The sequence below is a fragment of the Camellia sinensis genome, chromosome 8 (genome assembly GCF_055761805.1).
Source record: "Camellia sinensis isolate YWXY chromosome 8, ASM5576180v1, whole genome shotgun sequence".
Taxonomy (NCBI): Eukaryota; Viridiplantae; Streptophyta; class Magnoliopsida; order Ericales; family Theaceae; genus Camellia; species Camellia sinensis.
In genome coordinates this window covers 108,698,934-108,716,538 of record NC_138968.1, presented here as the reverse complement: position 1 = coordinate 108,716,538, position 17,605 = coordinate 108,698,934, and the positions used below count along the sequence as shown (strand labels likewise).

General features: G+C 35.0%; 1 protein-coding gene and 1 pseudogene across 1 annotated transcript; one reads left to right on the top strand and one right to left on the bottom strand.

Annotated features, from left to right (window-relative positions):
• The first annotated feature begins 1,967 nt into the window (after positions 1-1,967).
• On the top strand, positions 1,968-2,831 carry LOC114277047 (uncharacterized). Its single transcript, XM_082881828.1, has 2 exons — positions 1,968-2,406; positions 2,495-2,831. Exons 1-2 carry the CDS (start codon positions 2,148-2,150, stop codon positions 2,587-2,589), a joined length of 354 nt encoding a protein of 117 aa, XP_082737954.1. The 5' UTR covers positions 1,968-2,147; the 3' UTR covers positions 2,590-2,831.
• Positions 2,832-14,977: 12,146 nt separating this feature from the next.
• Positions 14,978-16,337, bottom strand: LOC145797962 (mannan endo-1,4-beta-mannosidase 6-like; annotated as a pseudogene).
• Positions 16,338-17,605: the final 1,268 nt, after the last annotated feature.

Here is a 17,605-nt window from a genome sequence, read left to right as displayed (position 1 = left end):
TTTTTTTCCCATCATAACTGTTATATACATGATAAATATATTTTATAGTGTTGTTTTAGGTGAAATGGATACATCTAGCCATAATTCAACAGCACACTTTAATACCCTATCATCAACACTGAAGGGCGAGCTCCCGATGGGAAGAGAACTTTAACATGTTTGTATTGTGGGAAAACTATTAAAGGTGGAGGGATTAATAGAATAAAGCAACATCTTATAGGAAAGTCTGGTGAGGTTGGGCCATGTAAGAAAGTTCCAGGTGATGTTATGTATTGAATGGAAGAGGCTTTGAAATCAATTATTGAGAAAAAAAAAAAAAGAAGCAAAGTGAGGAATCTAATCCCTTTGGTCGGGTTGTTTTTGAATTTGAGGATGATGCTGAAATTGAAGAAATAATTCCACATAGCAATAAGGACATCTTAATTAATGAATGTGGTGATAGTAGGAATAAGAGTAAAGCAACAATGACACAAAAAGGAAAAGGAAAGGAACCTGCAAAAATTGATAATTTTTTTGCACCAAAGACCACTCGGGGCTCTCAACCATCAAAAGTGTCCTTGCAACTAAAGAAGTTGTACATAGGGCACATATGATTGTGGGAAAATTTTTGTATGATACATGTGTTCCAATGAATGTTATCAATTCCATATACTTTTAGCCCATGTTTGATGCTGCAATTGCCATTGGTCTAGGATATAAAGTTCCTATCTACCATGAAGTTCGAGTTCCTTTATTGAATGACTCAAAGAAAGAGCTTCAATTGTTTATTGACTCTACAAAGAGTACTTGGGTTGATACTGGGTGTACAATTATGGGTGATGGTTGGACTGATGGTAGACATAGAACCCTCATTAATTTTCTTGTTGCCCTAGAGGAATCAATTTTGTTAAATCTATTGATCCCTCTGATGCTGTAAAAGATGCTCATTTTCTTTTTAAATTGTTTGAAGAAATTATTGAGTGGGTGGGAGTGAGCAATATTGTGCAAATGGTGGCAAATAATGGGGCAAATTATGTTGCTGCTAGAAGACTTGTTAGTCAAACGTACAAGAATATAATTGGTCTCCTTATGCAACACATTGTTTGAACTTAGTGTTAAGTGATATTTCCAAGTTGAAACATGTGAAAGAGCTTGCCTTTAGAGCATCAACTGTGACAAGATTTATTTATAATCGCCCACGGTTGATAGCTTTGTTGAGCAAAAGGAAGGGATGAACTGAAATAGTGCGCCCAGGAACAACCTGTTTTGCCACTACTTTCATTGCATTGCATAGTATTAAAAAACATATGCATGATTTGAAAGTTTTAGTGACAAGTAAGGATTTTGTGGATTCAAGGCATGCAAAAGATAATAAAGAAAAAGAAGTTGTTGCTATCATTTTAGATAGTAAGTTTCTAAATGATTACTTGATCAATGTTAAGATTGTTGAGCCATTCATGCGATTGTTGCGTATTGTTGATGGAAATAAAAAGCCTTCAATGGGATATGTATATGAGGGCATGTATAGGGCAAGAATAGCAATTAAGAATGTTTTCATGAAGAAAAAAAAGATTGTACAAGCCTTATACAAGTACTGTCAAAGAGCGTTGGGATAGGACATTACGCAAAAATATCCATGCTGCAACTTATTGGCTGAATCCAGCTTTTCACTATGATCAAGCATCATTTTGCAAAAAACCAAAGGTTATGGCAAGTGTGCTTGATGTGATTGAAACAAAAGCTACATGTAGCAAGACAAAACTCTTGGATGAAGCTAGATTGTTTCGAGATCAATTAGAAAGTTTTGGAAGAGAGTTTGCTACTATTACATCCAAGACAAAACACCAGGTAAAATTATTTATTACATTTGATTTTTTTTCTTTTCATGGTGATTGCTTAATAATTCTTAAGTGTAATATTAGATCTAATTTATTTATTTCTTATTTTCTTTTAATAATAAGATGAATGGTGTGGAGGTTATTCACAATGCTCCGAATTTGCTAAAGTTGGCTATTCGAATTCTTAGCCAAACTAGTAGCTCTTCTGGATGTGAAATGAATTGGAGTGTTTTTGAATGTAAACATACAAAGAAGAGGAATAGATTGGAACATTAAAGGCTTAATGATCTTGTATACATCCATTATAATTTGCGCTTGAAGAATAGGTAAATGAACCATTTACCTTGTCATGCATTTACTAATAGAATATTTATTCAAGTGGTCTTACTTTTAAGTGAAAATTATAGGCATTTCAACAAAATGAATAACTATGATCCGGTTGACATTGAAAGTATTGACAAAACCGAGTTTTGGATTGTGGAAGATGAAGAAGAGCCTCATCTTCTTGATTTGGATGAGTTGAAACAAATGCTTTATGAAGAAGGTTTGGCTCCACAAAATAAGAGGCAATGTCATGGTTTACGTGATGGTTAGTAATTAATTATTTCATTATTATATAACAATGTTTTCGTTATATTTAAATTGATTACTTATTGATTTTGTTGTAACTATTGCAGAAGATGACAAGGATGATGTGGTCTTAGAGGTTGGAGATGATATTGACCTTGGATCATTTGGTGATGTCAACGTGGATGATAGATCTAATGCTTAAAGTGGTGAAATTGGCATAAACAACAATGAAAATGAGGATGACGATGCTTGGCTAATGGAGGGCTTCCCAAGGAATTAGGCAAAAAAGCAATGTTTTTGATGTGTTTATAGTGGATCGGTTTTGAACTTTTGTTATATATTTATTTATCTACTTTCGTTTAGGAATGATGGATGCTTATTAGTGTGTTTTAAGATTTGGAACTATAGATCTTATCTCTATGCATGGTTTATGTTTGTGTTTGAGATTTGACTCTTAATTGATGTAGTAAACTATAGTATTTTGATTTGATTATGTTTGTGTTTTTATTTGACCAATAGGTAGTATTAATTGCTTTTACTATAATTCTTTTATTACTTTCATTATTATGATTGTATTTATAATATGTTCTATTTTCTAACTTTGATATATGTGTAGATTGTGCGGTAATTTTTGCTTATCAAAAGTGTTGTGCAACCCGTTTAGAGAAAGGTCTTCAACAAATAAAATAAGGTATGTCACATTGTTATTGTAAATTACAATTTCATTGTGAGTGATATTTGAAAATTCTATTATTTTGTTGAATTTAATTATTTTTTTTCATTTTTCATTTATATTTCAGATATTTCAGATATACACAGGAATACTATGATGGAGTCGAGGAATGCTTCTTTGAGGACGTATTTCCTTGCCGAAACTGAGGAAAGGATCAAAGTTCTGAAAAGAAACTTGAAGATGATCCCAGTGGTAGTGATCAAGATGAGGAAATAGATGAGCCAAGAAGGAGTGAGAGACTTAGGACTGCCAAGTCCTTTGACCCAGACTTCTTAATTTATATGTTAGAGGGAGAACTTCGAACTTTCCATGAAGTTGTGACTTCACCTGAAAGTCCCTCACAGAAAGAATCAATTAAGAATGAGATTGACTCCATCTTACAAAACCATACTTGGAAGTTGGTTGATCTACCCCCAGACAGTAAGCCTTGGGAAGTAAGTGGATCTTTAGAAGAAAGATGAAGGTTGATGGGTCAATTGATAAGTATGAAGCAATGCTAGTTATCAAAGGGTACATGCAGCGAGATGGCCTAGATTACTTTGATACGTATTCACATGTGACAAGAATAACATCCATTCGCATTGTGATTGCGATAGCCGCTTTACTTGGTCTGGAGATATATTAAATGGATGTAAAGACATCTTTCTTAAATGGAGATTTAGGTGAAGAAATCTGCAAGAAGCAACTCGATGGGTTTTCAGCTCCAGGGTAAAATAAGAAAGTCTGTAAGCTTGTCAAGCTATTATATGGTTTGAAATAAGCTCCTAAGCAATGGCATGAGAAGTTTGACAATGCTATGTTGTCAAATGAGTTTAGAATCAATGAGTGTGACAGATGCGTATATGTCAAAGACACAGACAGAGGCTATGTCATTTTGTGTCTATATGTCAATGACATACTCATTGTTGGTAGTAATGACGAAATGATTAAAACTACCAAGATATTGTTAAACTCTAAGTTTGACATGAAAGATATGGGCCTTACAGATGTGATTCTAGATATTAAGATTACCAGAACATCTGGTGGTGTTGTACTTTTTCAATCTCACTATGTTGAGAAGATACTTGAAAAATTTGGTAAATAAGATACAAGTGTGTCTAGGACACCAGTAGACTTGAGTCTACATTTGACCAAGAATGTAGACTCAAGTGTGAGAGTATTTCTCAGTTAGAATGTTCTTAGATCATTGAGAGTTTGATGTATCTGATGAGTTGTACAAGGCCGGATATAGCCTACGGTGATAACCCTATCTCATATTTTGCTTTAATTCTTTAATTATATATGTGATTATATGTTAGGTGTGAAATGGCATGCTTAATTGTGTGAATTATCTGATTTTGAATTTATATCTGTTGTTGTAGGAAAAACTTGTTGAAATTTACAACTTTGAACTGAAATTGAAGGCCTTAGAGGCTCCAGAAACCAAAATTGAATTAATATCTGTGATCAACCTAATTTTTAGGGCCTAGTGTGAAGTTTGGTAAAAATTTGATTCGGAACAAATTAATTGGCTTTAATTCAATAAATCTTGAATCAATAAGACTTACCCTTAATTAGGAAACTTAAGCACCCTTGATTAAGAAGTGTGTGTATATATATATATATAGATGTTGGATGAGCCTCTAAAAGAGCCTTAGAGATATTTTCATGATTCAATAACTTGGCTAGAGGAAGAACAAGAAGAGGAAGGGAGGAAATCAACTTAGAGACTTGGAGATTTGGGGAAAGTGTAGAGAATTCAAGGATCTAGTTCAAGGTATGTATAATCCAACCAAACCTCTTGGAATTACTCCTTAATTTGTTAAAATCAAGACTTAAAAACGGAGCTTAAACACTCAAATGAGTTAGGGGTTTGAATCAAAAGTTTGAAATAAACTATGTTCATTAATTTGAACTTTGATTCTTTGGCTTTGCTTGATTTAAGAGTTAATTCCTTTGAATTTACTTGACTTAAGTTTGATGGTGAGAATGTGAGCCTTAATCTCTAGATTTTTTATGTTTTGAACTCGAAGAGTTACATACAAGTGAAGATCTAGTTGAATTTAAAAGGAAATGAAGAAATTTAAGGAATCTTGGAAGCTAGGGTTAAGATGGTGGAATTTAAGCAAGTTTTGATTCAATTAAGTTTGAGTTACACTTTAATTAGATTGTTTTGAAGTGGATTTACATAAATTGAGGCTTGAAATTGAGTTTGGGAGCTTAAAGTTGAACCCATTTTCGGACAACACAGATGAGCCCAGAACCGCACATGCGGCAATGAGCTCCGCACGTGCGGAAACCAGAGTGACACAGAGCTGAGCTTTCTGCTTTAATTGCACGTGCGGGCCATACCTAGGGCACCTTCTGTACGTACGGAAACCAGGAGAGAAATCCATAAACTCTTGTTAACCTCATCGACCCTCTGAGTGTGTTTTTGACTATGCTTAGACCCTTTGGAAAGTTAAAAGATAAATAGTCACTCATTGACACACACATGTGGCTAATTTAAAAGAAAGATGAACGGATTGTTTATTGAAATTGTATGCGTGCCATGTTGTGTAGGTTGCTTGCAAGAAGGATCATCACATGGCCAAAATCAATGTGAGTAATAGTATCGTAATTAGATTCCAATTATTCCTGAATTTATGATTGCTATATGTTCTGGAAGTTGTATTGAATATTGAACTTTACGAATTCGAATTGAAACCTGTTATATGTGGGCTCGAGGCCGTTCTGTTACATGTGGGCTCGAGGGCGCTCTGTTATATGTGGGTCTAAGGTTGTTCTGTTATATATAGGTTAGAGGTCGTTTTGTTCTATATTGAGCCTAAGGCCGTTCTGTTAGCTATGGGCCCGAGGCCGTTCTGTAAATGTGGAATGGGTAATGACATTAATGCTTCAACCTGAATAGTGTTGTAATACATTAATGTGCTCCCTTTAAATACCAAGCCATTCATTTATATCTCTCTACTTTACTATTATTCACTGAGCTTCACTCATTTCTATGTTATATGTATGTAGGTGAACAACAAGGAGAACAGCTTTAAGTCAGCCCTAGGACCTTCTTTTGTGACCTGTCTTGTTAAGTCTACTCGACTGTGTTTTGTTGATCCGTTAGTGCTAAGCCTTGGTTAGCCTTTTGTTTGTTTGCTTTGTTACGAGGGTTTTGTGGACTTGTAATTAACTAATGACGGTTTTATTGTATTTAACTGGTTTGGTTGTACTTATTTTGTGGTTGTAAGTCAAACATGTATATGGGTATGACATAACTGGTTTGCTTCCGCTTGGGTCCCATGAAAATAATAATAATAATAGTGTGTAATTAGCATGAGGCCGTAAGCAATCGAGTAATTGCTGGCCAATTATGATCCAAACTTTTAGGGGCAAATTTGGGTCATGACACCTACTCTGTTAGCATGCTTAGTAGATACTCAAGTAATCCGAATGTTACTCATTGGAGGGGCATTATGCGAGTTTTAGGTTATTTACGCTACACCCAGGATTAAGGACTGCATTATACCAGATACCCAACGGTACTAGAAGGGTATGGTGACGCAAATTGGATATCTGATATAAAAGACTCCAAATTCACTAGTGGTTATATGTTTACCTTTGGAGGGACAGTCGTGTCTTGGAAGTCTTCCAAGCAAACGTGTATATTGAGATCAATGATGGAATCTGAGTTTATTGCTTTGGATAAAGCAACTAAAGAAGCTGAATGGTTTTGCCAGTGCGTTGAAGATATTCCACGTTGGTCGAAACCTGTGTTAGCTATCTGTATTCATTGCGATATCCAATTGGTGATTGGACGGGCACATAGTAATATGTATAATGGAAAGTCTAGACATATCCATCATAGACATAATTCCATACGACAACCACTCTCTAATAGAGTTGTCTCTCTAGGCTATGCAAAGTCTAAGGACAACATTGCGGATCCGCTAACCAAAGGGTTAACTCGAGCGTTAGTAGAAACGTCGTCAAGAGGAATGAGGTTAAGGCCTTTAGTAAAGTTACCGGAATGGAAAACCCAACCTAGTTTACTGGAGATCCCAAAAAGCTAGGTTCAAAAGTGTAACGCCCCAATTTCCTATGCCCAAATGATAACGCAACCATCATGGCTCCTTAAAGGAAAACAAAAATAATTCTCCACACTTGCATTACATGATACAATTAATTCCTCAATGCGATTATATGTTTAATCCAAAACAAAATAAATAAACAAATAGATACCCCCAAGGGTTTACAAGTTTCCAAGGCTTAGGCCCGGTTACACAAAACGGTTATTCAAACCCACACAAATATAGCCCTTGGCTTACAAAACAGAGTCACGCAAAATGAGAGCATTGTACTCTCAACACACATACTTCCACGCCCCTAGCTGGGTGGGATCACCGCATCTTTTCCTGCACAAAAATCTCATAGGGTGAGCATAAAGCCCAGTAGAAAATTCTTAACAAAGTATACACATTTTATACAAGTCCCAAGAGATGAAATGCATATGCCATGCTATGCCCTTTTTGAAGATAAATCACATTTTTATCTTTTGAAAACCATCATGCTCAATGATGTCATACAATTTCAATTGTTCAAAACTTAACAATTTATTTCAAGGGTGGTAAATACGACTCTGGTAATCCTTAGGTCGGTGTCTGCAAGTAGACTATACAAGTACTACCAAATTGTCATTTTTATCGGTATTAATTGGAAGGCTCGATACTTATCCGCGCAGGTTTTCGGTCTTTCACCCCGGACTCTCAGGCCAACTTATTCAATATCATCTACACCACCTATCAAGACTTACCAACGTATTTACCCTAAAACCATTCCATGAAAACTTGTTTCTCAACATTCTTTTCTCAATGAAAGTTTTCAAATCAACTTTCAAAGTTTAATGTAATCAAATGAATTGATATGCCAATTTCACAAGATGAATATAAATACTTTTATTCCAATTCATCATCCGAGGAATAACACAATTCCCTCTTCTCAAGTATCCTCAACAAGTAGTCATCTCAAGACTATTTTAACGTTTTGAACAATAATTTCCAAAATGAACAACAATTCTCATATTCCATGAAATTCATCATTTATATAAATATAAATAAGAAATTTTCTAAACATCCATTTATTTTGACACACAAAATAAATATAACAATATCATTTATGGATTTTTAATCTCTTTTAAAAATTCACAATTTCTAGATTTTCTCACCAAAACTATACAACCCAAATCTTTTGAAGGAAAACTTTCCGAAATCATCTTTTCTTCAATCAACGAAGATCAAGACCCATAAGATCATTTTAAAACAACAAGAGACAAACCCACTTTCAAAATCGCTCAACTTCTTGAATCAACAATCAATTTTCAAAAGCTATCAAAGGATGATTTCGAAAATTATCTAGATCTTGCAAAAATATATATATAACTCAAAGAAAATCCCTATCTCAAGTTTAAAGAAGAATAGAGATGAAACCCCAAAATCAACGATGCCTAAACTCGATCTTCACCGCACACAACGAAACCCTCGAGATGATAACCCACTTTGATGAAGAAGCAATGGCAAAACTCAAATGGATCTTGAGAAATTAAGGTTTTTGATCTAGTTTGTGTAGAGAAATGTAGAGAGAAGGGAGAGGAAATGTTTTTAGAGAGAGAGATATACAAAAGTGATAGGAAATATCAGATTCACGAACTGATATAACATGGCCCGCTTGAGCATCAAACACAGCCTCCTGCTCGAGCGCGGAAAGCTCCGCTCGAGCGTCGAATACACTTTCCCAGTACTTTTGCAGACAAGTCAAACTTCTGGAACCAAACATTCTCCGCTCAAGCGCATAAAAGGCCACTCGAGTGGACGATCAACTTCGAATGCATTTTGCATTTTTACTTCGGGGGCGCTGCCCCTCGACCCTGCCAGAGCATTGCCCTCAGACCCGCCAAGGGGCACTGCCCCCTGGACCCCGCGAGCTGACTGGGTAGCTTGATCCCCGACATAGTTAGCGAAGTGGCAAAACATGAATGATATGCAACAACCTGATACAAATATATGACATTACCTGTCCCAAACACATTGCTATAACCCGGTAATCAAAATAAGGGGAATACAGGGAACTAAGATATGTAACACCATTCAAAACCATACCAACCCAAGCCCGGAACACCATAAAGAGACAAGTCAAAACTGGGATTGCTATAAAAGGGACAACCTAACTTCGTGTAACGGGTGAGTTAGTGAAGAGGTAAATTCTTTTGCCCATTCTTTTGTATAGTGATAACCTGTGGGGGTGGAAGGTTGAAGCTAATGCTTTTAATGACCTAAGTAAAATGAATAATCAACTGTGGTATAATGAGATACCTTATATAGGTCACCTATGTGAGTGCGAAGTGAGGCCGCTTCTTTAAGAATTGGTAAGGCTGAATTCTTTGAAAACACTCACTGATCCAGGCTAGTGTTCTGGGCCCATACCGGACACACTAGTGAGAACAAGAACAATGGTTAGACTAACTCCTGTGTGAGGTCTATTGTCTCGGTTTACACAAACGGATGAACAATTTAAGACATCATGTTCACTGGTCAGCCAGTAAATCCGATAGGCTTTCACAACGAAAGGTTTAAGGCTAACAATTACCTTTTTTGATGCATGATTAGTTTGTGTGCTATCTCCCCGAGTCTTTGTTGTAAACGTTGTCCATTTTTTTTATTTGGTCAATTTTTATTCATGTGGGGGATTATTGGAAAAATGATTTTATGGTGACTTTAATGTGAAATTAAAGTAGGTGCCAACCATTGGTTAAGGTGAGATCAAACGGGTTTAGATTCTTTGTAACAAGGTCTTTATACCATAAAAAGAATGACCAAAAACCATTAAGAATTGAATGAGAAATTGTCTCATAAAGTTGGCCTCATGAATAAGGTATTGGGAATTGTGTATAACTATCAATCCTACGTTGATTGTAGAAGAAATTTTTGATCGATATTTAAAATTCAAGATTTTGATAAGAGCATGAGCCCTTTGGGGCATCTAAATTTTTCGAAGGAAAGGAGTTATGGATGCTTCAAGGATGGGCTTAGGCCAAAACTATGGTCCAAGTTGATTATGCAAAAATTGCAACACGAGCGCGTGCATGCACGCTTAGACTGGACCGGGCCAAGTCTAGGTCCGCGGGTCATGGGTCATGGATTGTGGGTCTTGGATCTTGGACTTGGGCTTGGGCATAAGGCTTGAGGCTTGAGGCTTGAGGCTTCCTAGAATGGGTTAGGTTCGGGTTGGACCGAATTGGTGGTCCACTAAACTAATCTTTTTAGGCCAGGTTTGTTTGGTGGTTGCAGATATACATACATATGTATATAGAGTGTGTAAATTTTCCATCAATTTTGTGCATTACTCTATCAGTTTTACAGGAGTAATGGACTGTATTTGTTGCCAGCCTTCATTGCTGGAAGGCTCTTCATCTCTCCTCCATTGTATATAAAAAGAGGCCATCTTTCTTGGTTTCGACACAAAATTTTTAGTTTCCATACTATGCAGAATTTTTGCTTATATATTCTTCTTCCAGTGTGAGAGAGTGCTGCCATTGTCCGTTCACCAAAGCTAAACAGAAGATGCTTCTACGTTAGTTGGTCTAGATAGTCATATCCTGGGAGACAGACGCCGTTTTATCTCCAGTACCTACGGTGAGGCGGCGAATCTGTTTTAAGGAGATTGTGGTATCACATAAGCTTCAGTTTGCTTTCTTTTCCTTAAGTTTTTATCATATGTATTTCTGTTCATTGAGTTGTATGATGTAATCCCATGTTTTCTTATTCTGTAAATTAATTTAATTTCGTATGAATTTATTTGTTTATTTTATTTTATCACACAATTTGATAACACAACCATTGTCACCATCATAACCCACCACAGAGTAGACACCGCCGACGATGAGAGACGGATCAGGCGATGGTAGTGGCTATGAAAACGATGAAGAAATGAAATCAGAGATGATTAAGTGCTCCCATGGCCTTGGCTTGGTTCTGTCTCTCTATATTTTGCTTTTGGGTGCTTTAATAAATGTATATGTATATGTCTGAGATCTATATAGGAAGGCTTATTGTAGGAGGATGGGAATTGAAATTTTTGTTGGATGTCTGTTTATATAGACCTCAAATATGTATCTCAAACAAACAACTGGTCACTTCACAGAAGGAGTCAACGGAGAGTGATCGGACCTCGATTTCAATGGCAGAGGTAGAGGTTCAGATCTCCAATCCTTTGATTCAATCTTCCAATAGTCGTTGTCCTCAACACTCAAGCTTGGAAGCTATAAGAAGACATTTTCTTTGGTTATTGTTGATGGCTTTACTCTGAAAATCATTGATGATCATGTGATCTCTTAGTGATTATTACAATTAATTTTATGTGTATATATAGCTACGTTTAACAACTAATGAAAGTTGTTTATATATACTTTGTAGGCTAATGTGCTTAGATTTGCAGAGGTATAAGTTGTGGAAAAGAATCCTGAGCTTGATTAGTTTTGGAGAGAGAGAGAGAGAGAGATGATGATGAGTGAGAGTGAGAGTAAGAGAGAGGGTGCTGGTTTCAACAGATAATGCTTGGCAGAGAGTGTTGTTTTAACAAATATGCTTGGTTGATTGTGCATGTGTTTTGTAATTGATTGATTGTGAGCTATAGTGATCCAGAATGTTATTCTTGTAAAAAATTTGAATAGATAAAAACATTTATAGATGTCTCTTTCTCTCTCTCTCTCTCTCTCTCTCTCTCACAACAGATCAAACCTAAAAAAATGAGCACATAAAAGCATTTTTTTTTGTTATTGTTGTTGTTGAATTTGAATAGATTTGGATGATGAATTCGTTCTCATTGATGAGAGAAAGAGATGTCTATAGATTTGATCTATTGAATACACTACAGATCATATCTGTTTCAACAGATAAAAAATTAAATTGTTATTTTAACAAATAAAAAAATTAAACAGATAAAAAGGAAAAATTAGGACAAGAAATTGAACAAATAAGGGAGAAAAATTGAACAGATAATAAATTTCGGACATATATTTGAATAGAGAAGGGGAAAAATTGCACAGATAGTCAAAAAAATTTAAACAGATAGGCAAAAATTTGAACAGATAGATATAAATTTAATTAGATAGAAAATAATTTGAATAGGTAGATATAAATTTAAACAAATAGTAAAAAGGTTAATAGATGAAAAAAAGTCAACAGATAAATGAAGAGGTAAAATTGAAAACAAAATGTATTTCAAAACAAACAAAAGGACTTTTCACCGAACTATTTTACAGAGAGTGCAGTTCTCACCAACAAAAAATATCCACTGGACCTAATACCTTTTAGAATCTTTAGATTGGACTTTTCAACAATTTTCTCTAAGTAAAATTTCAAACAAACTTCATGAACACTATGATAATTAGGTTTTTTATTTTATTTTTAGGTTAAACAAATTATTATTTTTAGACTAAGGATTAACCTAATGAATAAGGTAATCAATCTCTCACCAAGTGTGATTTGAATTCAAATTTTAATTTTTGTATAATTTAGCTTTTCCATCGCTTATTCCCCTTCTTCCTTTTTGCTACATAAGTTATAGCATATGAGATCTAGCACAAAATTAAAATAAAAAGAAAAAAGAAAAAAAAAAGAAAAAAGAAAAACATATTCAAACCATTTAAACATCAACAAACATACTAATGTATTTAAAATTGTTGTAATATGATAGGGGAAAAAAACTGTGATTTTCAAAATAAAAAAAGAGAAGATTCAAAAGATGATTGTTGCAAAATATACATACCAAATATTATGTCTTTATTATGATATTATTTTTTCTTTATAATTTTCTTAAGAATTATTTTAAAATAAGAAACTAATATAAATATCTACATAAACAGAAATTATAAAATGGCTACAAAAAAAAAAAAAATGGTGAATGGACTGGATAAAGGAGATTGCAATACAATAAATTATTAATATTGAGATAAATAATCCTTGAATTCTTTTATTAGAAATGATATGTATTTCATATTTATTTTGTCATGTGATTAGATGTTTAGAAATAAGAGAATCTCCAACAATATCCTCCCTAATTTTTCTTTAAATTAAAGTTAAAAAGTGTACTTCCTATTTTAGGGTACCACTTTTTTGACTATCATCTCCAACAATACTTCCCATTTTTTTTTTCTATATGTTTTAAATATTTTAAAAATATTTTTTTCTTTATCATTTTTTATTAAAAATATTTTTCCAAGCTTTCTTCTCTCCTTCACTATTTGAGAAAAAAATATGAGGAATGAGAGAGAAAAAAATATTTTTTTTTAATTATAGTGAGTGATTAAAGCCTCCCTAAATGTAGGGAGTCAAATGTTCACTTTATTAAATAGGGAGTTGAGTAGGGAGACTATTGGAGATAATTATTTTGTATTTAACTACTTAAAGTAGGAAAAAAGTGCGAATAGGTAAATTATTGGGGAATAAGTATATTATTTTGTATTTGATTTTTTTTTTGAGTAATTTATAAAATAAAATAACATAAAGAAATTATACAAGAATACCAGGGGCATGCCCCATGCCCTAGCTAACAGCTATACAAACACAAAACAAAACCACAAAAGACCAATTGGTTTTTGCGACGACAGATTAAACCGTCGCAAAAAAGAGGGTAAAAAACACGGAAGCATTTGCGACGGCGCGTTTCCCGTCGCAAAAATTGGTTTTTGCGACGGCAGATTAAACCGTCGCAAAAAAGAGTTTTAGCAATGGCATTTAACCGTCGGTAATAAAACTACATGGGTCATGTGTTAAATGCCGAAGTATTAGCGACGGCGCTTTGAACCGTCGCAAAAAAAATTTGTTTTGAGACGGCATAAGTTTGCTGTCGCAAATATTCGACAATTTGCGACGGCAAATGTCCATCGCAAAAGGAAGGCTTATTTAAACGGCATCGTTTTATATATAATTATGTATCATTTGCGACGGTGTACAACGTACCGTCGCAAAAAGTTAAAAAAAAAAATTGCCCTACTCTTCCCTTTCATCTTGCTGCTCGATCTGTTGGATCGAAATCCCTAATTGTTTGAAACAAAATTTTTTCTCCTAAAATCCCCAAACGAACGGCGAAGGGCTCTCTCTGGATGAGCAACGAACGGCGAGCAGGCTAGCGGTGGTGCGGCGACGACGACAGCTACTCAGCGTATGCTCTCTCTCTCTCTCTCTCTCTCTCTTCTCTACTTAGTCACCGTATCTTTGTCATTTGGGCCACCGATTTTTCCAAATTTGTTGAGTTGAATCTGTTGGTGGCTTTATTTATTTATTTATTTTCATTTATTTATTATTTTGTTATTTTGGTAAAGAGGTACCAGCTCTCCTTCTCTCTATTTTTCCATGATCTTCAGTGTTTTGTATGTATTTTGTTTGTGCATGTGAATTTGTGTGTATATGTCAAGGATTGGATACATTTATTTTCTGCTATATGTTTGATTTAGTTAACATTCAATATTTGAAGCATGTTATTTTGGTCAAAGATTGGCTATTCCTTTTCTTTTTGATCTTTTTTTTCCTTTCTTGGTGTTCTTGAATTGTCTCAAAGAGAGCCATTTGCAGATTTAATGGCTTAAATTGATGCCCCTTCCATCTTCAAAGTTTCTTTTTTTTTTTTTTTTTTTGATTAGCCCTCCATTTTATTCTAGTCCTTTGTCTCAATTTTTTAGCTGGCTTATTTTTGTTTCATTAAAGACATAAATAAGCCTAAAAAATACACAACTTATAAGTTGCAGCCAAAATAAAGTGATCCATATTCTTCCAAATTAAAATTTTGTAATGTTCCAATTTGAAATGAGGAATTTCCATTGAAGAAGTAACACTTACCAAGAGTCTGGATAAATATGAACAGAAGCAAAATCAACACCAAGAACTTGATGGTTCCTGATAAAGTCAATTCCAACCTCTTGAGCAAATTTATTTGGGTTCAATTGAACCTTGTTAGGTGTTAAGGGACCATAAAATCCTTCCAACCCAATCCCAACTAAGTGGTTCGGATCAATGCTCTTCACATACACTGCCATTTCTTCTATCCATTCTTGCAAAACAGGGACGTCTAATATATTAATTTCCTAAACATTATAGTTCAATTACTGAGTATAAGCACAAGACATATTTCCATTCATGTTAAAGTGTGATTTTCTTGCATACAAGTTTAACCAATCTTTGTCATTCTGTTACTTGCAGATACCTGAAACTTTTATGCAAAATCCTAGTTGGTGAAGGAAACAAACCTGCAGTTTATTCCCAGAAGGATCTGAGACACACCGCGGTTCATTCATTAGTTCCTAGGCGAAAATTGTCGGATCATCCTTGTAAGTAATGTTGCTGATTGTATTCACTCTATTCAGCACTGTCTACAAGTCAAAATATTGGGAGGGAGAGAGGGAGCAAAATTAGACTTCACACTGAAAACACAAAGGTGACCTCACTATTGCAAAGTTGTTTACTGAACATGTCTATGACAAGCTTAAATTTAAAGGCTATTTATTTGACATTAAAAACTGAAGGATAGTTATAAAAACAGCAACTGTGCTATGAACACACAAAATTCAAAGAACCTTTGTTTTACATATGTATCTCATTCTATGAAATCTTGATGTGCAAACTTAGATTTATTCTAAAAGTAGTAATTAAGGAACATGCCTTGACATGGGCCTTGTAGTAGGTTTTGAGAGTTGGATGAGTGAAGAAGTCATCATCTGAAGTCAAATTCAAGCCAGCAGCTTTACCCCATTTCACGTATTGTGCTTTGCCACCAAATGCGTCCTAGTTGTTGGTTAATGATAATATGAGTCTGATCTTGTACTTCCTTGCTTCACTGACTACAAAATCCAAGGCCTGTAATTCATTGAGAAAAAATAAAAGAAAAGAAAAGGAGGAGGAATTTATATACTCACTCCCTAGTAAATGCTTACTTAATTGCCTACATTTACAGTCATTGAGAAAAAGAATGACCTTAAAAACATTTTCATCATAGACAGAGGGTGAAATTTGAAGAGCTCGCCATTGGCCATCGTTGAAAGCCCAAGTATGACAAACTGTTAGACCCACAGAAGATGCTTGCTGAAACACCTCACTCACTTTTCCTCTTGTTGATTGATCTGCACCAAATACCATCAACCAGTATGTGCTGAACCCATTCACATAGAATTGTTTCTCATTCACCAGTATATTGTTTGTTTTAGTTCAAAATATATTTTGTTTAAATTGTTTGTCTTGTTTTATGGTTTGTAAAAGTATGTATTTTGTTTAAATTTTGCTATGAAACATTGATCACATAGTCGGACACAGAATACACAAGAATGAATAAGCTTTTATAGGGTTGGTTTCGTGTATTTCACTTTCAAAAAATCTTATCAGTATTTGTACACATTTTGTCTGTGTTCATGGTTTGTTTATATCTTCTTCATTGTAGTGTATTCATTCACATTGGATTCCCATCTCTCTCTCTCTCTTCCCTTGTGATTTCTCTGAATCGTTGTAGAATTTGTGGGGTAGGGAGCATTGAAGTAGCAGGGAATAGCATACACTGCTTTTGAATTTCGTGGCCAGGAAAGTTGTTAAATATGCAGACTCCAAAGGCAAGGTAACTTCAATGGCTCTGATGGGTGTTCCCTTCCATTAATAGAATTCTTGGCAAGTTGCATGGTGGAATTTATGGGTTGTTGTTTTGTTCTCCCAATCAGTGAATTTTGCATTTATGACTAAATACAACATTTTTATAGTGGGAGTTTTTTTTATTTTTTTTTTCAATTTATATGTATATTTTGGATTTTAGAACTGCATAATAGACATTCATCTCTTATCCTATTGATTCCATCAACTATCTCCTTCTCCATTGGAGTTGTAAGTGCCCATTATCACTATGTCCGATGTGGTACGTAAGAGGACATCAGTGGCACCACCATCAGAGGAGGCATCACATCGACCACCATCAGAAGGGCCATTAGTGCCACCACTATCTGACCAGCCACCGTAGCGACCACTATTAGTGGCACCACCATTAGAGGAGGCATCACAGCGAGCACCATTAGTGCCACCGCATCGACCACCATTAGTGGCACCACAGCAGCTATCATCTACTCAGCCTCCACGCCTACCATTGGTGCGTCCACCATCAGTGGCACCACCATTAGAGGAGGCATCACAGCGAGCACCATCAGAGGGGCCATTAGTGCCACCGCATCGACCTCCATCAGTGGCACCGCAGCAGCTATCATCCCGACTAGAGTCATCGGCTTATGAGCCATCCGCAGGTATATAAATTTGCTTTGATTTGTATGAAAATTATTTAAATATATATTTATTTGTTCTCATTACATATAACTTGTTTATTTTCACTGTATTTTTCAGACCCTTCGACTTCTTCACAGGCTCCCTCAGGTATAAGAAATTGATTTGTATTGACATTATTTAAATTTGCATTTATTTATTATCATTGCATATTG